At 41.7% G+C, this 25632-nt stretch overlaps 1 protein-coding gene across 1 annotated transcript in view; it reads right to left on the bottom strand.

Annotated features, from left to right (window-relative positions):
- XPO1 (exportin 1) overlaps positions 1-17430 on the bottom strand; it is a 37880-nt gene extending 20450 nt beyond the window's left edge. Inside the window, exons 1-5 of the mRNA XM_054062545.1 lie at positions 17279-17430; positions 16821-16880; positions 12765-12896; positions 9686-9787; positions 5801-5873 (exon numbers count right to left, since the gene is read on the bottom strand). Of these exons, the coding sequence (XP_053918520.1) occupies positions 5801-5873; positions 9686-9787; positions 12765-12890 (301 nt within the window). The 5' untranslated portion in view covers positions 12891-12896; positions 16821-16880; positions 17279-17430. The remainder of the gene's footprint in view (positions 1-5800; positions 5874-9685; positions 9788-12764; positions 12897-16820; positions 16881-17278) is intronic.
- Positions 17431-25632: the final 8202 nt, after the last annotated feature.

Here is a 25632-nt window from a genome sequence, read left to right on the forward strand (position 1 = left end):
TCTGTGAACAGCAGATGAAATGGTTGCTTGGGTCTAAGCTTCTTTGTTGAAATAAAAGTTACCACAGTTCAAAAGGCAACCTAAGACTTTGCAAGTTTTCACTTGTCACATTGCATGTTGTCCACGCAGTGAACCCAGTCATATTCTTAACACCTTAAAAAAAGCAGCTATCCAGTAATCCTTTTTTTTTTTGTTTAAATGGTATTTTCTACTTGTTTTTTTCTTTTTTTTTTTAACTGAGGTGTTGTGGTTTCTGCTTCGTATTTAATAGCTCATTTATTTATCACTCCACAAAAAAGATGACTCTCAGTAGGACAAAGATATTTCAATTTTATACTCTGACAATACTAAACACACAGGCTAGGTACCATTTTCCAGCAGACCATGTCCAAGAAACTGTTCAAGGGTAACAGCCCTCTAGATTTGCTAAAATCAGTATGTTCTGAGAACCAGAAGGAAGTGCTATTTAAAAGAGGCAGGCACTGGACATGCACAGACCACAAAATAATAATCACATAATCACAGAAGCAGCTGAACAAGTGTTGAGGATGGAAACAGCACAACCACCAAGGTTCAGATACTTCAATGAGCCGAACAGGAAGAGACAAAGATTCCTGGAAAACAGACCTTCCAATAAAACAGAAGAAAAAAAAGAAAACCCAATCATAATATTCAGAACACACAACATTCTTCTAGGACCATCTACCATTAACAACTACATTGATCTCATGACAATCTGCAACCAAAGGGAGTAGGTTTTATTTCCTATTCCAAAACTTTAATCATGTTAAAGGACATTGCACTAGCAGTCCTGACACCTGCTCAAAAACTTAAAGAGTAATACAAAATTAAAGTTCAGTATTTTTTAAAACTTCTGCTAGCTTTGCTCCCTGAACCAATTCTCAACAGGGCTCGAGAAGCACCAATACTGGCTCAACGACATCAACAAGGCCACAGGTGAGAAACACCTTTATCCACATAGTTCCACAGCAGTCCAGAAGTGTATCAACCTAGCTCCAACCTCAGACTAATTACTAGGAAGGCTGGGTATTACTGCTGTCAGAAGGCCTAGAATAAGCACCACCGTTATTTTCTGGTAAGCAAAGTACAAAAAGTACTTTTGTACAATATGGGGGGGGGGGGGGAAAGGTAGACCAAGTACATCAATTCAAGGACTTTTAGAAAGGTTCTGGATGAATATTAGATATTGCAGTTCTTATGGGAAAATTGTTCCTCTACAGAGAGGCAAACATCCAGTGAAATTGAAACACTTTCTGGAGGGAATATATTTTCACTGGTGACCCAAGCTGTGCAATGAAGTTGGGCTGATTTGGGACAGTGAGAAACATCATGTTATCCAACATTAGTAAACTCTGCAGTCTAAACTTGTTAAGTATCCTACAGTTTAATCTTCGTATGTGCTCTTTGAAGCAATTATACCCCATCTCTGCTGTGTAACCTGAGCTCAGAGAATTCCTACCACAACCAAATACAGCTTGTTACCATGAACACACCCAGCCAGTGAGAACACACCTGTAAACAAAACCACTGCTTGTACTTGACACAGAAGCATATCCTTTTATGCAGTTACAGAGCACAAGCATTTAACAAGTGTTGAGTATTATTGCAACTGGTGCTGCAAATTCAATTTTACACTGGTTTACCAAAATTCTCCACTTACATTAAGGAATAAGAGTAATAAGTGAAGCAGGGGGACAATCTAACTCAGCAAATTAATATTATTTTGCAATCAAAACAAGAATTTCAAATCCTAAAGCTGATTTGTCCTCTCCAGGGCTGTGTGTATGCATACACACTTGGACTAAACTGTTTAAGTAGTTCCAAAATGTCGCCAAAATACTACCTTACTTTTAGTTTTAAGAAACAATGCTTTCCGATATCCCACAAATCATCTTTCACCATTAGTGATGAACCTGATCAATCCACTAGCTATTTGTTCTTGAGCAGAAATAAAAAACAGTTCACAGAAGTTCTTAAAAAGGACCCAGAGCTCATCCTTCCTCTCACACACAGAGTACCACATAGCTTATTCTCCCATTGATTGATTATATAATCAAAGAACACCTCTTTGTGAAACAGGCCAGAAATTTCCATTAAAGTATCTCATCACACCACAAGACAATTTCTTCTACAGCACTTTCCACTACACCAGAAGCTTTAAACTTAAATCCAGGACCTTCGCGTGAGCCACTAAACTGCATCTCTCTGAACACACTTCTTTTCCCCCACCCCATTTCAAAATCACACAAGCAATTTGGGTTTCATAATGACGAAGTGCTTATCCAACTCAAAGCACTCCAACTCAAAACACCTCAGACAAGCTTGCTCTGTTCACAGGAACATAATTTCAATTCACATTGCAGGACTAATGAAACATTATCGCTGAATTGGAAGACCAAGATGCCTTTATTTCTAGGCAGGTTTTCACACTATAAGAACTATTAACTTCAGACTTCAAACAAATGACAACTTTATAAGCATTATTACACAATCAACTCCATACAGTATAAGAGTTTAAAGCAATTTAGTATCACATCAATTAAGTGACAGTTTTCACTTGAGAATCATAGTACAATACTCTGGAAATAAGCCAAGTTCACCACTGGATGGGATATTCTGGAACATGCCACCCACCTTTCACTAAAGCAGCCTCAGTAAAGTTGGAATGAAAACCACATCACATCATTCATACACCCACAAGAGGGATCCAACACCATCTTTTAAAAACTAAATACATCATGAAGACAACAAGTTCAACCCATTGCTATTGTCCACTACTAAAAGTGTTTGAACACTGAACATGTAGGCCAGACATCTCTTTTAACTGAAATTTACCAGTTCTGTGTTCATAAATTCCACTTTTGTCTAGATACCCAGGTCAGCAATAGGTTCTAACTGCTAACTCCAAAAGCAAACAAAAAAAAAAAAAAAAAAGAACAAGAAAAAGTAATCACATGACTATGTTACAAATGTTAACATTTTTGCCCAATTCCCGTTTCAGGATTATGGGAGATACAGATGAACTTTCCAGAAATGCTTAAAAACCTCAGCCTTCAAAATCAGTGACACCTGAGGAACATAAGAACTTTTTACAAGTTAAAAGGTACCAGGGCCAGAAAAGCTCAAGACTAAAAGCTATTTTAAAATAAAAGCAAACTAAGAATAGAGTTTCAAGTCTAATGAACGCACATGAAGAGAACACTTTCCCACCTGCATTTGGAATTCCAGGCTGGAAGCAAAACCTCCGGACATTTAGACAGAAGCGATAACAAAACCCTGGCTAAGCTCAAGGCCCAACAAGTCATTCTAACATACAGCTCGGGGTGGGGGGGAATAACTCAAAAAAATTACGGTTCAGGCTCTGTATTAGTGACATAGCTTCATTTCTTCAAGAATTTTCAGGTAGGCTGTTTCAAAACCTTTTTCATTCACAGTCTTAGTGCTACAAAGGGAAAAGTTATTTTCTTTTAAATAGATTTATTTTCATCTTAACCAAAATTATGATCTGTCAGCTGCATTTACTACACGAATCAAATTAGACATGTTAAGATCTATAAAGTGAGATAAGGTAAAGCGAACTGATTCATAACCTCCATTAACTGCTTTGTTAATAGGCATTACTTTGCTATACTAAGTTTGAACTTCCTTCACTCCTATTTTACCAGTCACACTTCCAAGGAGAAAATCCTGTCAATTAAAGGAATGGCTGAAGTCAGAATCAAGCAAACCTACGTTTAACTCATTCATATTATGTTTCAGCTAATCAAATAATCTGAACGAATTCTGGAGCATTCTTTTGTACCAGCCAGTATCATCAGCTGAAAAAAAAGAAAACAAGCTCCACTACAGACCAGATGAAGCTGGTGAAATACTGTTTCTCCCTCCTACATCATTGAGGCCAAGATGGATCAAATGCCACTGTACACTAAATATATTGAGTTCCTCTTCTATTGATGTAATGTATCGAGCTATAGCTATAGCATCTTCTCAGACGACAGGAACCAGTCTAACAGTACAACCAAGCCTGCAGTCAAGTAACAAAACTCTGAAACACCAAGACAAATACATCAGTTCCACAATTCATTTAAGCAACATATCCAGCATTATCTTGGCATCTCAAGAACACATGAGATAACATAACCCAGAGCACAGCCCACATCCTCATACTATCACAATCATTTCTCATCCCTTCTATGTATTAAGAGTATGTCTTTAAAACTCACAGTTACTGAATCAGACTCTGGATTTTGCACCTGTTCAGTTCTAAACTATCAAGTAACCATTCCTCTGACATTCCCTGTTCTACTACACCTCACTTCACCTGCAGGCAGTAGTAAGCCAAGGAACTGTTTCAGCTTCAAACCACCGACTCCTTACTTTCTGCCTGCTATACTCCCACAGCCAACAACAGGAGAACAACTGAAACTAGGTGCTCATAGTCAGGAATGGAACAAGAGATGATTAAGCCAATGTACTGTGCTTATTGGAAGAACGCAGAAGACAATGTCAGGTTGCCTCCTTAATTTCTCAAAGGGATGTAGTTGTATTTGAGCCTTAGTTGAAGCTGTTCTTAAGAAGCCTGCAAGTCTGTTTCCAACAGCAGAATGAACACGAAAACTAACTTCCACTTCGAAGAGCAGCTATGCTTTAGCTGTCAACCCAGAGTTGAAAAGAGTGGAGGAAAAGGCAAGAAGAATAATCACAGAAATATGCAATTCTCCCTTACACATTTGTTTTCATTGACATTACAATTACGTTTTAGTCAATGTGTTTTCAGAACCTAAGCACTGGCAGTAAAAATTTAAACCACATCTTAGCTTTTTTAATAAAACCTCACAGGGTATCAGAAATTTGGAAGAACTTTAATGAGTTCCAAAACCAGCTTTCAATAAAAAGCCAAGTATGGAATGGTGACAACGTTCATTTTCAACAATCTGAAGTATTTGTACTCAATGTTTTCAAGTCATCATGACCTGACAGAAAGCTACATGAATAAGAACTAATCCTGCACCAACAGTACCTCCACTTACGCCTAAAATTCAACACACACCGCAAGCTATAAGGGAAAGGAAAAACCCAAAACACAGCATTTCTTTTAAGACTTCCAGCCTCTTTGCAGTGACAGAAGATGAGGTTTTGCCCTACACTGCACTTCCAGTTGCAGCCATCTAGCTTTGTATACACTTATATGAATTAAAACCAGACTTTGAGGCATCTCATCACCTAAAAGAATGACCATTCAAAGGCAAGACCATGCATTTACTTAGTGTTTTTATCTTTAAATAAGTATGACTGCCTACAATTTCAAAAACTCCCAAATCTACCTATCCTACCAGACAGGCCACAGAACCTACTAGAAAAACAACAGCATTCAGGTAGGCCTGTGTACATAGCCCAGACATTCTGAAGAAAGTCTCCTATACCAAGTACAGAGAACCAAAACCTACCTCAAAGCCAGAAGCTAACCTCGGTTAGACCTCTTGAGTTAAGTTTGGCCTGTAAGTCAGCACAACACTTAAGTGATGATGTTTCTGATTTCAATCACATCTTTCACCTTCCCCACGACATCTGCAGAATTTCAGATGCTCACTTTCCCACTGAGACAATTATCATGAAAGGGAAAGACATGGTCTCATCATCCAGAAAAGCACAGCCAGTTTTACCATATGAGAAAAAGTTACTAGCCTAACTGTATTTGGAGTATTATTTAGACAGGAGTTGACAGTCAATCTCAATTGATACACAAAGTTAAGAGGACACAACAAAAATCCCTCCCTACCTTCACACTGGTTCCTTGGAAGAATCTTCCATCTTGTTTTTATCACATTTTCCAAGATTTGCAGTCCATAATACTGAAATTGGAGAAGAACAAGATCTGAGTACATTACTGTAGGACTAACTAACTTCAGGACTCTCATTCAATCAGACATTCATACTTAACATCTAAAGATTATTAAACTAACAATTTTATTAAATATGTCTATTCACCCATTTACTGAGGTTTCATGCATTTTTTTTTTCTTGTTTTGTTCTTCACTATACTAAGTCCTGCTGTTTGATCATGCTTACACCAGGAGGGAGGGAAAAAAATATTAATGAAAAGCCCTCTGGCAGACAATTTTTGCTATCTGGAGAAGACAAAGTAGCAGCCAGATAGGAATTTGCATCATAAATGACTGCTCATATGTTCAAGTATTAACACAACCAGGCTCCTAAAATATTTAGCAGCTTGGATGGTCTCAAGCTTCCTACTGTTCCTCTAAGAGCTGAAAGAAAAAAAACTTTGCCTTTGCATCACATGTCCTGACACTGGCAGTACTTCCCAAACTTCAATGGTGTGTTACTTTAGGAACAGCAAGACAACCCACAGGTTTATTTAATTTCAATACCCACCCCAATATGGCAGCTATTTCTACTATTTAAAGATGAACTTTTGTGCTCAGTCAAAAATTAATAAAAATGTGAATAAGCTCTTGGAAAGCCTTTTACCTTTCAGGAATTCCTCCCTATGTTCTTACCCGAAACTTTTACATTTGCAAAGTAAATGGTAAGGCCAGTGTCTCTGCCCACTTATCCCTACTGCCAACTCCCAGTAACAAGGAAAGAGGTTTGTGATATGATCAAAAGAACTTTAATGTGCAAAACCCCATTAGTGTGAATAGACAGTAGAGAAAAGCGGATGAGGAACTTTGCATTTACTTTATCTGCTTATCTGCAGTGGACTGGGAAGAAAAAACATCATCTCAATGCCTGAAAGGTAAACTCAAGTTTACACAAAGTTTGGCTGAGAATAAGAGTTCCTCTTTAAACCGGTTAGTTACACAAAGAAGGATCATTAGTATTTCAACCAAAGGGATCACATAAACCTCAATGTAATTAAAGAACCACAATGTAGCCTGTCCCAAACTACATTGTATCAAAATATCATTTTTGCTGTTCTCATCTTCGCATAACCTACATCCCTTCGCTTCCCTATCCAACCAGAGTTTCCACCAGCTTCAGGTACACATCCTGCATTTGCAAAATCTTGTCACCTTCCAAAACCTTGTGTACCAAGAAAAAAAAATATGCATTAACAGAAGTTGGTAGGGTATTTTTTCTTCATGGTCAGCAGCAAAACTTTACGTACATATTAAAATCTAGCTGATTTATTTAATATAAAGCTAAATGAAATCAAGAGAGTATCAATATATGAAAAATGCATGAAAAGTTTTTAAGCAGAACGCTTCACTTCACAGCAAGTGATTTCAGCCACTGCTATAGATTTATAGACTCCATCTGCACCTGATCCAGGATCACGATACAAAACATGCTTATAAAAAGCTTCTAACAACATTGCAAGTATGAATATTGATCCTGGATAGTCCTAATTTCCATGAAGCAGATCTCAATTCTAGTTGAATTTCTAGATTCTACAGGCACATATATTGATAGCATTTTCACATAAAAGCTTTTTTGCTTCCAAACTGTTTTTCCACAAGTGAATTAATTCAGCTTTTAAGACCAGAATGATACGTGAAATTTTGTTGTACAAAAGCACCAAACAAAAATGAAAAGACCAACAAACTGAAGAGGGATCTCATCTTCAGTCTTCTTTTCCCCCAGTTAGGATTTCCTCTGAGTCAAAGAAAAGGACACATACCTCTAGAAACCTGCTACACTTATCCCTCATCTGCTTGATATCTATTTCAGATTCATATAACTTTCCTTAACTGCAAAGAGATTCGTGCTCTAGGTTTTTGCTCATTCTTTTGCAAACGTGACTTCAATCCTGCCCTCAAGTAGTGCTATCTCTTCCTCAGGTACTAGTACTGTTATTCCTTTTTCCTAACACTTGCCCATGAAATGAAATGGCAGCAGTAATAAAATCACTCTATGCAATCTGCACCTACAAACTCTTCTCGCCATACCATGTCTACATGCCTCAGCAGCCTGCCTGAACACTCTGCAAGCGTCTTCCTAGGGATTTTTTACTTTGTTTCCAAGCTTAATTTGATTTGATGGCTCCAACTTTTGGTATTTCCTGATAATGAGACACACCAAGCCCCAAAAACTTATCTGACACCAAATACTAGTTTAGACGTTTGCACTATCAGAAGTGTACTTTTTAATCAATTACTGCAACACTACAGGCAAACACATTTAAGCTGCACACAAAACAGAAGTCTTTAAAAATTCATTTGTTCTTCATTTGCTTATTTCTAATCATCTAATAGCAATTCACTGCCCAGTTATGAAGATGAGGGACAGGCAACAGCAAAGACTGAAAAAAAGCATGAAATGATCCCTATGGTAGAAATTTCAATGGCACCCTTAGTCTATCCACCAAATCCCTTTCCCTCCCACCTCCCAAGAAACAAAAACAATTGATGAACAGAATTCAGTTAAAGGGAATCAAAAGGGTAGACCTTGTGGAGGCCTGCCGTCAAAGCCTAGCTGTGTCAGTTGCACAGGAAGACACCCCTTTTCTTCCTATTACAAGCAATCAACATAATGGAACATTATGATTAATATCAGGTAGTGTTAACAGCTTTTAATTAAAGAAAAAATATGATTGCATAAAAGCCAAATGTCATAGTGCACAAATTTAGCACCAAATCAATTGCAATTTATGTAAATTGAAGAATTCTTTACCTGTTGCTTTCTTTCTGTTCCTCTAATCATCTCATTTTTCACAAGACAAATTTGAGTTTTTAAAAATACTGTTGATAAATCAACTTAAACATTAGTAATGTCTGTCAGTATAAAAAGCAAAGTTTACCAGGCAAGCAAACAGGCACTGTTACTTAAAGGTTAGCACTTTGAGGAAGTTCTTTAAACTGTATTCCCCTAAACTTCAGATAGCAGTGGGAAAAAAGGAACTGTTTCATCAATACTGCCTGATTTCAGAAACCATCCAAAAACTATTATTTTCTGTTCGAACACAGTGTGTATCAAGCAGAAAAACATGCACGTCAGTTATCTGAGATAATAATTAAACTAAAGTGAAAACACATTTTGACCAATTTTTCAGTTCAAACTTCAGAAGTCTTAGGTAAAGCATTTAAAATTGTAGAAAACTGAATGCTGTCCCTTTTCACCTCAACCATAATGGATGGATTTAAAGCAGCAGTACAAAGCAAACACATTCTGCATACTAGTAAAAGACTAATCTCATACCAGATAGAGTTTGAGAGGTACTTAACTTTCATTGATTGCTCAAGATCTTGGCCTAATAAGGTTTCTATTTTGTCTTCAATACAACTAAGGACAAATTCTCTTCTCGGTTACATGCAAATGGCTCTCATCATGGTCAAAAACAGCCAAGCGCTTACCCAAGTACAAAATGTGGCTCTAGGAGAATTTTCATTACTCAGATGAATATAGACTCACACCAATCTTTGTAAAGGGCATTACTCTTCTATGTGCCTTGATAAAAAACCCTGTATGTCCAATTTAGCTCTTCCTTTTTTTGTCAAAAAAAAACGCAAAAAAACTCTTGTCAACATAAAAGGAGGTTTAACTATTTTGTCTGTTTACAGTTGTTTAAAGCCAACTTTGGGAACAAGACAATAGAAAAAAAAGTGGTTTGAGTAAAGAAAGTCTATGGCTAAAAATAAGATACCTTCCTCAAAGTTCATGAATGAAAGAAAGAGGAAAATCAAATAAAAGTTAATTTACTTACTTTGGTATTCATGTTCTGAGAGAACTCCAAAATAGTATCAACTCTTGTCCACGCATCAGGATGTTCTTTTAAATGAGTCAAGACTTCCTGTGCCATTCTTTGCTAAAAGCAAGTTTGATTTAAAAAAATATTAGATTATTTAAGAAATTAGATTCTCTGAGTGAAAACATTAATATATAACATCTCTTTAAATCACTTATCCAGAGTTAGGTAGAACTCAATTAAGAGCAACAAGTCCCTTAAGCCTCCACCTGTGTGACAATTAAAAGCTTATTAACAACCAAACTCCACAAACACGTTGATGCAAGACAGTAATTCACTTACTTCCACTCTTCCATACGGAATGATTCATCTAGACCAGCGATGGGCATGAGAACAGCACACATCATAGAGGAAACATGCTAGCGGGTGAAGTTTTCTCCCATTCAAGTAATTAAGATAAAATTTTATTCAAGGGCAGCCAAACTTTCTATTTCTACTGGAAGCATTCATATAAATTGCCAGTTTTAAGGAGTACTCTATTACACTGCAAAGCTGTTGATGTAGGATTTTATTTTGAAGAGCTACAGACCAAACATTAGAGGCCTCTGATCCCTACTTCTTACGAAGCCTTTGATGCATCTAACAGCTTATAAACCAATAATAAAAACTTGGGGGGGGGGGGGGGGGGGGGAAGACTGGTCATGCTAACAGTTTATTCTTCCCTGGGATTGACATTACCCATTATTGTAATGGATATCATTCCAGTAACTTGCAACACCTCATCTGAAGGAATTACTCACTGACACAGCTGAATCCATTTCTGCTACCCTTGGTATGACAGTCTTACCAAGAAAATGAACATTTTACATCACAATCAAAAGAACTTTTTTCATTCTTTCACTGCACTGTAGAGCCAACCAACATATACTGGCTTTCTCAGTGCTTCTAGCCCTGGTGACATAACACGGGAATGAACTTCAACATCAACAATGTATTCAATACCCTTCCTCCCAAGAATGGAAAAATCTTACTCTCATGCCCACTAATCCCTTTTCCTGACATCAATTCCTGTAGTTTCATAAAAAGAATATAAATTTAACAGTAAAGCTCCAATAAATATCAAAGCCTCACTGTGTTGTTGCTACTAACAAAGAAAACTAGTTAGCAAGCAATCTTTCTGGACACATCAAGGCCTAAGAGACCAGCGGAATTAAGGTTCTGGGAAAAGTCCAGGTAAACACCTCTGAGTTTTCTTAGTCATGTGTTGCACTGGAACAGGATTATGGACATTCATTCTTTTCAGTATCAAAGAAAGCCAAGAACAGAAAAAAAATGTAAAGTCTAGGACAGAAAAGAGCTTCTTTCTTGCCTAATACAGATCAGCAGGTAAGCATTTTGCAAGCAGAAATAAGAATTAAGCAAGAGGAAGACACAGGTGAATCTGAAAGTACATTCAGCATGGGCTATCCAAACTGCATCCTAAAACTTTTTTACCCTAATACTACCATAATCTATACCAGGCAAACCACTGTTACTATCTTAATTGTAACATTTAGTTTCCTCAACTTCTATTATTCCTGTCATCCTTTAAGTCATGACTTGAGCTGTAGGGCTCCACAGAGAAGCATTTTTTTTCCTGCAGGAACTTTTGAACTCTTCAGGAGAGCTCACTGAAATATGCCTCCACTTTTGGAAATGCACTAAAATAGAAAATCAAATTTCCATTAAGGTGACATCTATTAGTACATGTATTGAAAGTAAGTTTACATTGTAATTCACTTTTGCCTGGCAAGCACCACCTCTTGAATTCTTGCTTCTTACTATTCCATTTATTTTCTACACACCAGAGACTATACTCAGCTGCTTTAAGTGAAGCAACTTCTCATAGTAGGAGAACTATGGTAATTTGAACATTGTAGTTAGTGTTAATCCTCTGTTCTCCTTACAAGCCTTTCCAACCTTTTAAGCTCCATTCAAACCAAACAATACAAAATAGGTGGTGCTTATAGTAAGACAGTAAACAAACATACCCCTTACAAAACAAGCACTCTAAAGCCCATGCTTTCAAGGCAAAAGCTACAAGCGGTCTTCTGTCATACAATCATTTAAGAAACTACAGCTAATAACTATTCAAATCTATAAAACTCAAAATACAATATTTCAAAAAATAGCAAAGTAATTTAGAACCTATAGGAATTAACATTAGTAAGCCTTACAAAAGACTTTATTTTAGAGATGCTCATTCTTGATTTGTGCAATTATATTATTGTTTATTCTGACAGTTGAGAAGAAAGTATCAGCTACTTTGCCTCATTTTAATTCACTACTTATGTGTGCAAGAACATTTTAGTTATGAGATGCCTAATAAAACTCCCAGTTTGTTAAGCATGAACAATTAAAATTTGCCAGAAGAGGAACTGTGCAAACACCTCTGCAGCAATAATTGCTTTCAATGTTTAAGTCTTATTTCCAGAATAGTTAAACAAAGCAATAAAAGATTTACTTTCAAGACAATATGAGCAAATACAATCGCACATATTCCCCCAATTTAAACTTAGTCTTCACAATCGACACCAAGCCCAAAGAAAAGCGTGAGAAACACCTGTGCAGACAGACAGCTGGGGGGGAGAAAAACCTAGACAGAAGAACGGCCAAACTCTTAAATGAGTGACATGCTTAAGTACAAATACAGAAATAACAACAGTAAGGTTTCTCTTTTAAATACAATCCTTTAGTGAAGCCAACATTAAATTTATGGCTTCACAATCCTCACACCTTTATGAAAAACTAAGTCAGAAAAGGCAAGCTGCAAGCCAAAGTTTCCTTTCCAAACTGTACTTGCTCATATCTTTCAACAGCAGAAACCATGCTAGAAATGACTGCATACTAAGCTAGCATTTTTCTAAATACAATTTCAATACTCAGCACATGAGGTCTGCCTTTAAACCAAGACACGTGAATTACAAGTGATATTCCAGTCACTAGCAGAATAAATTCACTAATATTACTGATTTGTATTTAAGTGAATTCATTTTGCTCAACTGATTTCTTATAAGGTTAAACATAGACAATAAACATCAGTTCTAAGTCATAATACCTGTGCGCCTTCTCCATGGTACAAGCAGTTCACCACATTGTCCAAGAGATTGATATCCAGTTTCTGATTAAAATCCAGCAGCTGACGAGCTGCATGGTCTGCTAACATTGTCATAATTGCTGGCATAGATTACTGCAAAACAAAAAATATTTTCATCAATTAATAAGAAATTATTATTCAATCTAGCTGTAAAGCAAGTGCATCAACTTAACATAGCTCATCTCATTCAAACGAGATGGTTAACAGCACAAGACAGCACTGAATACAACATTCCATCAATTGTTGAGCAAGTAAGTATCAGGACAAACCGAGGAATTCATACATCACTACACCAACTAAATGCTCAGGGTCTTCAGCAGGTATAACACGTAACAACAGCCTGACTAGTCAATAGGCCGTACTATCAAGCTAAAACTTATTTCAAAAGAGGTATCAAGCCCTACCAGTTCCTAAACGTGTAAACCACTAAGTCTGCCAGTAGAAAGAAATACCTCACATAATTACAGCCAAGACCCATACCAGCGATCTCGGTAGAATTTTTAGTTTCCAAGGCCAACATGCACATTTAGAAGACCAGTTCTAAAAGCTTTTGAACAATTGGTTATGGAAGTGAAATGTGATCTATGTGCATAGTAAGAAATTAACCAGAGGACATTTTTCAAATACTTAGTGGGAAAAAACCCTTACAAGTCAACTGCATGCAAGTAAAAAAAAATATCATTTAAACTGAAAAAGCTGAGAGTGTGAAGGCACTTTGATAGGATGAAGTAAGGCGACAGTTATGTCAGCAGGTTACTCTTGTGTACCACATCAGACTACTTCAAACTGAAATGGAATTCTACCGGAGGTTTCAGGTCCCATAAAACCAGCCATACACGCATTAACTCTTTGTCCTAGATACAGCAGCCTAGGTATTATGCAAAGGAAGTCAGGTGGGGTGTGTATGATTGTGGGAGTGCATGTAAGATGCTTAACAGCCAGAGACTGGTACAAGATAAAAGCAATCGTGAAAAGCAAGAAAATATGCCAGGAGCCACAGAACTATGGATAGCAAATTACACTCTACCCTTTTCACACCGCTCCTCACTTTATAGAAACAGCTGATCAAGCTTACTGCCCTCTTCTCATAGTCACTGACAACTGTAACACAAATTCATACCCTCTCCTCTACAGCAGCTCTCTTGCCGCTCATCCTCCTTTTCAGCTTCCTCCCTAAAGCTACAAATTTTATCTAAAACCGCTCACTTGAGAAATAGCCACTGGACAGCAGCAAGACCCCTCAAAAGGTTGCACTAGAGCTATCTGCATACTCAGACGCAATCTGAAACTCTTTCAGAACTACCCTCCACACAACCCAAAGTAAGCCAGAAGTCAGATTTGCTCTTACCAAGTATCTTCATGGGTAAGTAAGAAATTGTTATATGCCTCATATATTTAAGTCATGCTCATAAGTAAAGAGCAAGACAAACCTGTGCCTCAACCCAAGTAACTGCTAATTAACTGAAAGTCCTACAGCAGCATACAGACAAGGAAAATCTTTTGTTTAGAAATGCATATTTGCAAGTAGCATCAGGGAATTTAATTTACCTATATAGAGAAATATTAACTTCAACCCCCAAACATTCCAGTTGTAATTTGAAGTAAAAAAAAAAAAAAATCCCTCAGTTAGTATTACTATGCTAACATGATCATTTTGAGGGCTCCAGCCCAACACCCAGTCAGCCTTTTTACAACATCTACCTGGAAAATCAGAAGGAAATAAACACCTAGTAGGAAAAAGTATAATTCAAAACTAACATTCCACATCAGCAATAAACAAAACAGCAGGGAAGGCTGCTTTTGTTCTTTCAACTCAGAACATGTGAAAACTTTCCCTCACATAGGGGCAGAGAGCAGTACTGCTAGAAGGAAACTGCACCAGTTAACAGGCTCAGCAGCTCCAAGCGTTCCAGGCGGGTGTTCAGGCACGCCCCTTTTGTTCAGATTTACGCCTCCATGGATGAACCGTGAGCCGGGAAGGCTGTTTTCAAGCTACAATTAACACTGTGAATCAGTTGTTGCTCAGGTAGGCCATTCGTTTCAACCTTAAGCCTCTTTCTGCGATTTTTGCACAGCGGTAGGAGTGCAGACGAGGAGCCACGTGACCAGAAGTTAGGAACCACATGGAAACAGAAAGGAAGCGTTCTGAATAGGGCCCTCTGCCACTCCCAGCATTATCTTCAAAATGACCTACCTACTCCCAAACTGAAACACAGAAATGGCGGCTTTCTGGCAAACACCAACTGCAATCCACTCCATTTCCTACTCCTAACAATGCACCCACATGAAGCTTACATTCTCTCATTTACTCTAACACTAGACTTTTTTCCCCTCATCACAGGTGAACCCCAAAGCGGGTTTACACCTCAGCTCCAAGAGCCGCCATTAACCAATTCTTCCACTGCCAATTAATGGGGAAACAGAAACAAAAGAAGTTAAGAAAAAAAAAACAAAAACCAAAACTAAACTACAACATAGCAGGAATCTGACATCTACCGAAGGTCAAAAGAACTGCATTTACGGCACTGTTTACATAGTTACAATAACTCCAGATGACCCTGGACCTTTAAGTTTAACATAGCAGTCAGGTTATTACAATACACCAGATTAATTTAAGCACGTAGCGCACAGGAACTAGAACGCACGTTCTAACAGTAAGAAGCGTCGAACATTGACAATGAACCCTAGAGCACCTTCAGGCCAGCTACTTAAAGCTCAATGGGGGCGGCAATTAAAAACGCAAACCCTAGGAGAGTCACTCTGCCCCGCTCCCCAAGCGTGCAATTCCGCTACTGAACGCCAGCGAATTCCCGCCCCACTACCCACTTCCAGAGATTTAGTTACATCACTCGTAAATTCCTCCGGCGCGAAGCAGATCGCTAAGGCGTTCGCGCCGCCCGTAAGGCAACCGCAAGGACACGATTCCTGCCGCCGGCGCCTCACGCACGTGCGCCCGGGCGCGGGGTTAAACCGCAGCGCCCCCCGCGCCCCCCCCGGCAGCGCTGCGAGCGGGGGGCGCTGCGCGGCGCAGCCCCTCCCTCCCTCGGCGGGCTCCATGCAGGGCCCCCACGTGATCCAGGCGGACCTTTCAATACTGCTGCACAGGCACACGAAAATATTTCTGGAAACTTCCACTCCTAATAATTCACAGATTATGTCCCTACTTCGGCACGGACGCCGTCTCACACCCCTCCCCGGGCCGCTCGCCGCCCTCCCGTGCGGAGCGGGGCCCCGCCCGCCGGGCCTAAGATGCTCGCGCCCCCAACCCGGTTTCAAACGCCCCCCCGCGTGCCTCCCCGAGACTCCGCGCCTGCCCCACGCAGGGCCGCTCCCCCCCCAACCCTCGCGCCTCGGCCGAGCGCTCCCCCCGCACCGCAACCCGCCCGCAGCCTCAGCGTTCACTGATCTACGCCCTCCTGCAGCTTCCGCGCCCCAAACCCGATTTGAAACGCACCCCAGACCCCGGGGTCCCTCCCCGGAGCCCCCCCACGCATTATCCCCCACGGCACCCCGCGCAGCCTGGACGCTCGGTTGCCTATAGGTATTTCTTACAGGGTCTCGCACCCCAAACCTGATTTGAAACGCACTCCAGACCCTCAGGGTCCCTCCCCAGAGCGCCTCATGCCTTTCCTTCTACAACCAAGGCTCTGCACCCTCACCCCACGGCACCCCCGGCTCCTGGGCGCTCACTCAGCTATAGGTGTTTTATACACGCTCTTGCACCCCAAATACGGTTTTAAACGCACCCAGACCCGCAGGGTTCCTTCCCCTCACGCCTTTCCGCCACGGCCAAGGCTCTGCGCCCGCTCACCCCCGCGCCCCTCACGGCACCCACGGCTCCAGGGCGCTCGCTCATCTCTAGGTGTTTCTTGCGGGCTCCTACACCCCAAACCCGTTTTTAAACGCACCCCAGAGCCCAGGGCTGCTCCTCTGAGCCCCTCACGCCTCTCCTGCCACGGCCAAAGCTTCGCGCCCTCCCCACGCGGGGCCGCTCCCCTCCCACCCCCACTCACTCACCTCTAGGTGTTTCTCACAGCCTCTTCCTTCGAAAAGAGTAAGAGCGAGTGACCGAACTTTCTAAATATTAAAAAAAAAAATTAAAATAATAATTAAAAAAACCTACCAAAAATAGCTTTTCTCCCCGCAAAAACCCGCACGAGGTCGCGGGGGGAGGGGGGATGGTGGAGAAGACCTCGGCCCCCTGGCTGCCGGCTCCGCGCTATCAGCGCCGCTGCCCCGCACACTGCATCGTGCTCGCACGCCCCCAGCCCCGCACCGCGCCCGCACCCCACGATCTGATCCCTACAGCCCCGCACCACGCGGTCTGACCCCCGCACCCTACCAGACCCGCACCCCCCCACAGCACCGCACCCCGCGCCGTGCCACCCCGCACGGTTCCCACGGCGCCCCCCATCCTCGCTCGACCTCCCCACGGCCTCGGAGCGGCGGGCAGGAGGCGAGGGTTCGGCCCGTACCTCGGGGCGGCCCCGCGCCGCTGGGTGCGCAGGCCCGGGCCCGCGCGCTGTGTCCGCGGCGGCTCCCGCGCTGCCCTCGGCGCTCAGAGCAGCCCCATGCCCGCCCCCCCCCCCCCGCGGCTCGCGCTACGCTTCGCCCCCCGCGCTGCGCCGGCTGCTCCTCCCGCGGGATCCCCTGCGAGCGCGGCTTGCGGCGGCGGCAGCGGCGGCGGCAGGGACTGAGCGCGGCGCCTCTCCCCCCCTCCTAACGCCACAGACTCGGAACCGGCTCAAACCGGTTCAGACTGGGAGATTCCATCTCGGTTTAGTTTTCAGCCCATGGCGCCGCGGAGCGTTTGGAAACCTCGGGCCTCCGCCCAACCGCCGCTCCCATTGGCCCCGATACGGGCCGCCTCGCGCGCGCCCCGCGCGCCCATTGGCCGGCGGCGCCGCCCGTCTCCCGCGCGCCTCGGAGGGGCGGGGTGAGCGGGGGATTGCGAGGCGGAGGGGATCCGCCCCCTCCCCGGCGCTGTTTGGCGCGCGCGCGCGAGGAGGCAAGGGGGGTGGGGAGGCGGGCCGCCGCTGTCGCTCAAAGCCGGGTCCGCCCGCGCCTGGCGGGCCGCAGGTGCTGCCTCGCGCCCATTGGCTCGGCTCGGCTCGGCTCGGCGCGCGCGCCCCAGCGCCGCTTTCGGCCCCGCTGCGGGGAAGGGGGGGGCGGGAAACGGGAATGAGGTCGCTCTTTAGGGGGCGATGGGCATAGCGGGGGTTCCGGCGTCTCTTTTGGAGTCACGGGGGGCTCTGCCCAGGCAGCCCCGTGCCCTGGTGCGCGGCCTCTGCGGGCTGGGAGGGTGGTGTCTGCGATGCAAGAAGCAGGCACCCTTACAAGAAGTAGAATATTCTTGATTTAAATTTAAGCAGAGTGGAGTTTTTTCGAAGTACTTGTATTTTTTGAAAGTCGGATGGGATGTTCTTCTGACAGTTGTTTACTTTGAAGCAACGTTTTTCGTAGAATCATAGAACGGTTTGGGTTGGAAGGGACCTTAAAAATCATTGAGTTCCAACCCTCCTGCCATGGGCAGGGACACCTCCCACCAGATCAGGCTGCCCAAGGCCCCATCCAACCTGGCCTGGAACACGTCCAGGGATGGGGCAGCCACAACTTCCCTGGGCAACCTGTGCCAGTGCCTCACCACTCTTCATAGTTAAGAAATTCCTCCTCATGTCAAGCCTAAATCTACCCCTCTCCAGTTTATACGCAGTGCCCCTCATCGTATCACTAAAAGCCTTTGTGAACAGACACCATTTTCCAGACACTATTCATTCTTTGGACGTGGTAAGTGCAGTGTGATCTGTGCTGAACAGAGGTGTCTCCTACCTTCACCCGTTTGCAGACTCTCAAATGCGGGGTCAAACAGCGAGCTGGAGCAACAGTTTTGACTGTTGTGAAGTTGGTAACTGAATTAGTCCTTGGGAAGCAATACAGTGTGCATGAGATTTCTGGTTAAATTTATACATAGGCATGTAAGTGGGAAAAATATTCTGTCCCCAGTTCTCGTCTCGCTGCGTGCGATTGATGGAGATCACTTCCCTGTGTTGCCCAGGCCCATTAAAGGATTCTTGCTTTCTAAATCTCCAAAATTAGTCTCAGAGAGTTTATTTGCCAGCATTTTTGGTATCACTTGTATGTCCCTCTCATTTATGTTTCCTAAGTTGATAGTGTTATCCTGCTTGCTGCAGCAGCTGTGTTCCTCAGCCTCACAGCTACCTTCCAAGGTGTAGTTCAGGTGAGCTTGGTTTGCTCACAGATAAGAGAAATCTTGAACTGTGTGAGGTATACTCATCTACCAGATGGACCATGGGTGATCTTGGGACAGAGACTGGCATGTCTGTGGTGGTGTAAACTGAACAGACTATGGTTGCATGTCTCATTGCTCCCTGAAGGAGTGGAAGAATGTGCTTACCAACTTATACACGGAAAAGCCCTTATGCAGTGAAGATACTTAGTGCCTGTGCATACATTTCTTCGAAACCTTTACTTGAAAGAAAAGATAAAACCTTGAAAGAAAACTTGAAAAAATTATTTATTTCTATATTATAAAGCATTTAAATACCCTTCTAGGAAAAAGCATTGCAGCTTTCATCACCTCGTCTGAAGCAAAACTTTTGCTTTGATTAGGATTTTGGGTCAGTAACAAGTTGTCAGTGAAACCTGTTTTAGAAGTGATACTTTTGATTCGTAGAATGCCATGTGGTATCCAAAAGAAACTTGCTTTGTAGCATTGTGAGATGGTGTTCACCTGTGCAGTGGCCAGGTATACAGGAGAGAAGCTTATGCTTAAGCTCTTTTGCACAGTTTGAAAGAAAAACTATTAGTACTTTCTTGTGTGTGTTCTGCTTGAGGCTTCACAAAGAAGTCTATCCTTTCAGAAATACTGACTTTTGCTCACAAATCTGAAGTCTTCTTACGTTGTCCTAATCACTTTCCTGAACTGAAAAGCTAAGTCTGCTGTTGTCTTTGAGAAACCAGGCAAAACATTTGCTTTTGTGGGATTTTGGGGGGGGGGGGGGGTTGGGATGAGGGAAGGGGCTTTGGTTCAAAATTTGAACCAAATTCAAGTTTTTGTTCTTTGCTCATTTGGTTCATGAGTTTCACACAGGCCCACCTCTCAAGCCTGTCTAGGTCACTGTGGAAGGCAACTATACTGAAGTTCAGCAAAGAATCTGGAAGTACTAGTACTGATTTTTTTTAAGGACTGAAATTGTCCTTAGCAGCCCTGCAGACTACTCCAGATTACTCAGTGGGACATATGGAGGTTAATGTTTTAATATCTGTATTGTTTGCCACACTGCTTTCTTTCGCGGCGAACTATAGCAACCTGTAAAATAAAATGGCACTCACAGAAGCTAATAGACAATCTTAACAAAAACAAGCCCTTTGATTCCTGACCAGGTTATTTGAAATAGAAGTGACAAAAATTAATTGACAAACAGAGAGGTATAGTAAGATCTGTGCTCCTATGTCAACATGTAGAATTTCTTCATCAATTATGGTTTTAGGCGGTTTGGCCTGGTAGTTGTCTGAGCTATTGGCATGTGAAATATAAGCCTCTCAATTACTGTGTTGGGTTTTTTTTTTTTCTGGAAGCTCTAAGAAGCTTTTGGTTGAACCAACTATGGTAAGTTCTCCATGGCTTTGTTAAAAATCTGTAGCAGAACTGGATGGAGTAAGTTTAGAAAGAAATACTCTGCCATGGAGTGTTTGGGATAATAATGGACAGGGTGAGACACCTGAGAGACACCACTAGGGGCAGGGGATGTGGATAAGGGCTTTGTGATCATTCTGTAGGCTCTGAATGCCAATGTAAAGTGTTCAATAATGGTGAAATGATTAGTTATTCAAGCTGCCAAAACATTACTTATTTTCTTTTACTACTTTTTACTATCCTATAAGGGTGGGTCTTTTTGTTGGCAGAAGCATTTCAGTATTTGTTTTCTTAAACTGAGGAATAACTTCAGCACCAGCTTAATAAGGCTTTTTTTCAAGTTTTTCTATACAAATGTTGAACAATTTATTCTATACAACTTGTGTAATTTTCATTACATTACAGATGACAGCTGGCTATGTAATGTTTTCAATACTTGCTGGCAATATCTTAAAGCTTACCTTTAAATAAAGCTTCATGCTTCTTTAAACTCCTTTGTAGAAGCTAATTGATTTTTAAGGTGTTGGTAGGTTTAAGTGGGAGCTAACTCATTCAACCGGGAGTCCATCAACAGGTTTATAAATATTCATGCTAGGAGCTTACTCCAAAGTAAGCTTTACTTATGTTAAATGAGCTAAGCTACTAGCTCTACAGTGCTATGTGAAATTGTGCAATTGCAAAGTACATGCAGTAGTTCAGAATTCCCAGCTCATTTGTTTCTTCAGCAGAGGCTGCTTTTGAGATCACAGTTCAGAAGAAGGGGGATGTTTTACATAATTAATACTAGATATTGATGCGATGTGTTTCCCTTTGAACAGGCACTTTTCTCACTGGTGGAGAATCACCGAAGAGGAAAAGCCAAATCAATAAATCAACATTTAGAAACACCAGCCTCCTTTTATATAGGAAAATCAGCTTCAGTATTGTTGCCTTCCACACTGCCCTTGACAGGCTTGAGAAGCGGGCCTGTGCGAAACTCATGAAGTTCAACAACGCCAAGTGCAAGGTCCTGCACCTGGGTTTGGGCAATCCTAAGCACAATTGCAGGCTGGTCAGAGAATGGATGGAGCGTAGCCCTGCAGAGAAGGACTTGGGGGTGTTGGTGGACGAGAAGCTCGACATGGGTTGGCAACGTGCGCTTGCAGCCCAGAAAGCCAACTGTATCCTAGGCTGCATCCAAAGAAGTGTGACCAACAGGTTGAGGTAGGTGATTTTGCCCCGCTATTCTGCTCTTGTGAAGACCTCACCTGGAGTATTGTGTTCAGTTCTGGAGTCCCCAACATAGGAAGGACATGGATCTGTTAGAGCGAGTCCAGAGGAGAGCCACAAAGGTGATTGGAGGACTGGAGTAGCTCCCATTTGAGGACAGGCTGAGAGAGTTGGGGTTGTTCAGCCTGAAGAAGAGAAGGCTCCGGGGAGACCTTATAGCAGCCTTCCTGTACTTAAAGGGGCCTAATTAAAGGAAAGATGGGGATGGGCTCTTTATCAGGGAGTGCAGGGATAGGATGAAGGGGGAAAGTTTTTGAGCTGAAAGAAGGGAGATTTAGGTCAGATATTAGGAAGAAATTATTCATTATGAGTGTGGTGAGGCACTGGGACAGGTTTCCAAGAGAAGTCGTGGATGCCCCATCCCCAGAGGTACTCAAGACTAGGTTGGATGAGGCTTTGAGCAACCTGATCCAGTGGAAGGTGTCCCTGTTCAGGCATGGGGGGTGGAACTGGGTGATCTTTAAGGTCTCTTCCAACTCAAACCATTCTATCATTCTCTAAGTTCTAAAAGTGCTGTGGAGATTCAGATTCTCCAGTCTTCGTTTTGTGAGCTTGCGTTATGTCATTTCTTTCGTATAATTCTGGCATGGCTGAGGAAATAATGCCTGTATCCAAATATGCATTTGTGTTTCAGGTGGAAGCCAAGGAGATGCAACACAGTGTGATACCAAATTTGGTTCTGTGTGATGTATGACTGGAGAAATAGCCATGCCACCAGGATAGTCACAGGCCAGCTGGAGAGGTGGAGGAGGTGTGTCTGAATGTTGTACATCACCTGAGCTCACCTCAGCTAAAGAAAGTGTTTGTAGAAGGATATTAAGATGATGAGTCTATAATTAGTTAAGTTCACAAATTGTGAATTATTCTGCTCTCTATAACTGCAAACTCAACTCTCGGAGACTCGTTTCTTTTCGTAAAAACAATAGTTGTCTTAAAGCAGTCACAGCAGAAGGCTACTTGTTTCTTTTCTTGTTTTATTTTTGGTTTTCTTCTTGTACCCTACTTCATAAGCCAAATCTCTTGGGAAAAATTTTGCATCATTTAAGGATGTAAAAAGCTGGAATATGAACATTCACGTTTTTTTAGCATCCATAAAAATAATTGCATCCTGGAACATCTGTCATGATAGTAATGAAGTGCTTTGTTTAACTCACCTTGTTTGTCTGGCTTAAGTGAGTTGGGTCTCTAAGAATTAACAGATCTGTAGTTTTTGCAGTGTGACTTGTAGTTGAAGATAGCATTGTAGCTGATGGGATTGAATTTGGAAGTGATTCAAATAGAATGGAGAGACATAGTGAGTTGTTGATTGGTTGAAAACAGGGCTGTAACTCTAGCACTTAGAATAAACAGTGTCTCTATGTATGTTTTGATGTACTTGCTGGCCCTAGTGTTCAAAACAAACTGATGTAAGAGACCAAAAAGTCAGATTATTTTTTAACTCCTTCAGCTTGTGCTGAAGCTTCATTTCTGTTTATTTTCTTCTTGTGGTTGATTTTTGTGCAGGAGAAGAGTTTTAATCCTTGAAGTTGGTTTGTTAAACTGCTATTTCTTTTTAAGACAGAAGAGTAGACACATATATTATTATCATATTTTCATCAGGTGATGATTATGCCCCATAATGAAAAATGTTTTTAATAGATTGCAATAAGCAACAAAACCAAGAGAGCTTAGTATTGCAAATTTGTTAGCTAAATCCTGTGCTTTAGTAGGGGAGTAGTTCCTAGCTCTTCTGTAGTAGGAAGCAGTGTCACTAGCTCTGCTTATCTCAATTAACTTACTTTAATCTTTTTTAGAAATGACCCTCCTATCTTTCTGCAAGGTGTTGCTGAATGTGCTGTTGTAGGAGAAACCAGGGTCCTTGTCTCTGTTCCGTAAGGAGCTGGGTAATTCTGGTTCAGAAACTGAGCACAGTCACGTAAAAAGCAGTGGTTTTTACAGCATGAGTACATCTGGATCTAACTTTTCTCTCCCACGTACTATTAGTAGTTGTTGTAGGCTTATGCTTGCTGCTTTGTTACCAGTGTTCTTTGTCTGTTGGGTCCTTTATTAGACGTTCAGTCTGGTATTTAGGCCTTGCTGAAATCAATAGGAAAATTTGTTTGGGTTTCAGGTCAGCAATGTGCCCTGTTAATGATAAAAGCTAACTGCATACTAGGCTGTATCACAAAAGTGTAACCATTAGATGAAGTGAAGTGATTATTCCTCTTTACCTGCATCTGGAACAGTATGCATGGATTTGGCTCTGTCAGTACAAGAAAGATACTGAAAACTCTGTGTGAGTCCAGCAGGGGCCAGCTATGGAGATGGAGGAGAGACTGCAGGAGCTGGGCTTCTTCAGCTTTGGAAAGGGATGGGTGAGGGGAGACTTACATCCTGGGGGCTGTCAGTAGGTTGAACTTAGAAGAAAGTGAGCGTTATTGAGAGCATGACTGGACAACAAGACACAATAGGAATACATTGAAGTATACTCTCTTAGTGGAGATCAAGAGGCTATTTTTCACAGTGAAAACAATGAAGCACAACAAAGCCATGAGCAACCTGATCCAAATTCAGTGTTAATCCCACCTTGAGTAGGAGGTTAGACGAGAGATGTCTTAAGGTCCCTGACAACCTGTGCGGTTTGAAAAATGTTTGAAGTTAGGTATTAGTATATATAATTCTTCGCTAATATTTTTGTATGTGAAAACGTTGCTTACATCTCCTTGAACACAGTTTAACTCCTAATGTGATCAAATTATTTTCATTTGGCATATATCACTATTTTTTGTGTTAGTAATACTGTCAGGAATGTTTTGTGGACCATGAAATGCATGTTGAAATGATTAGCTGTCTTGTACCCTACTACTACATGTTATATCACCTGTTTACAAATCTAATATACTGATCTTTCACATAGACGTAAACCTTTGCTACTTCACTGTCTCTGAAATTTGGGTGCTTTGAGCGGTTTTTAGTTTTTTTAAATATATATGAATGTGTGCACTGTCACTGATACTGTTCCTTAAGCAGAGGGAGAAATACATGCCATAGAATGAAGTTGGAAATTTGTAAGAATATGTAGCTTTTGTTTTCCTTTGCAAAAGGAAACTGAAGTGTGTGGAATTATTCCTGTGTAATATCATGCAATCACCTCTTTAGAGACTTCAAGGAGCTATTTTCTATCTTTTTGAAGGAAATCCTAGCTTTCCATGAAAACCATGAATCAAGGGGAGAGGAGGAGTTGGAAGTGTGTGGGCAGAGTGAAATAAATAAACTTTTGTAGTCTGTTCTTTACAAGGGCCCTGGCATTTGTAGTAGTTGATATATTTTGAATGCTTGTCTAATCCCTGCACGTACTGTTCATGGGTGATGGCATGGGCTGCTGTAGTCTGAGATTGTCATGAAATGAAGATGTTGTGGATGGGCAAGTAGTTAGTACTTACCAGCTTTCGTCTTGAAGCCAGAGAGCTACATAGCACCCTTCCTTTTATCTTCTATGCAATTTTTGTTTTACTGTTGAAAGCATTTTGGGTTTTTTTGAACGCACTTCCCATAAATTTTCCTCAGTTTAGCAGAAAATCTTTGGCTATACTTAACTTGGTCTCCTGAGGCTTTTCAGAAGCAGGACCGTTTTCTTGGGTGGTGCACTAGCTCTAGGCAATGTGCACCTAAGAAAGCTGATCTTCTGAAAGCAGGAGCAGTCATACAAGTAAGAGGAAAACATTATGTTGGTATCAATTTCTTCACTGGGTGAAGTAGGATTAGTATACAGAAAGACCAGAGTAGGGATAAAAATACAGCTGAGGGGAATAAAGCAAAGGAAAAGGGAAGGCATGTGTTGAGTGAGGCTGAAGTGAAAGGATTGGGGCATTCAGAGGAAATTGCAGGCTGTAAATTTCCAAGGATGTCTGAGCAACGCACAGC

The sequence above is a fragment of the Cuculus canorus genome, chromosome 3 (assembly GCF_017976375.1).
Source record: "Cuculus canorus isolate bCucCan1 chromosome 3, bCucCan1.pri, whole genome shotgun sequence".
NCBI lineage: Eukaryota > Metazoa > Chordata > Aves > Cuculiformes > Cuculidae > Cuculus > Cuculus canorus.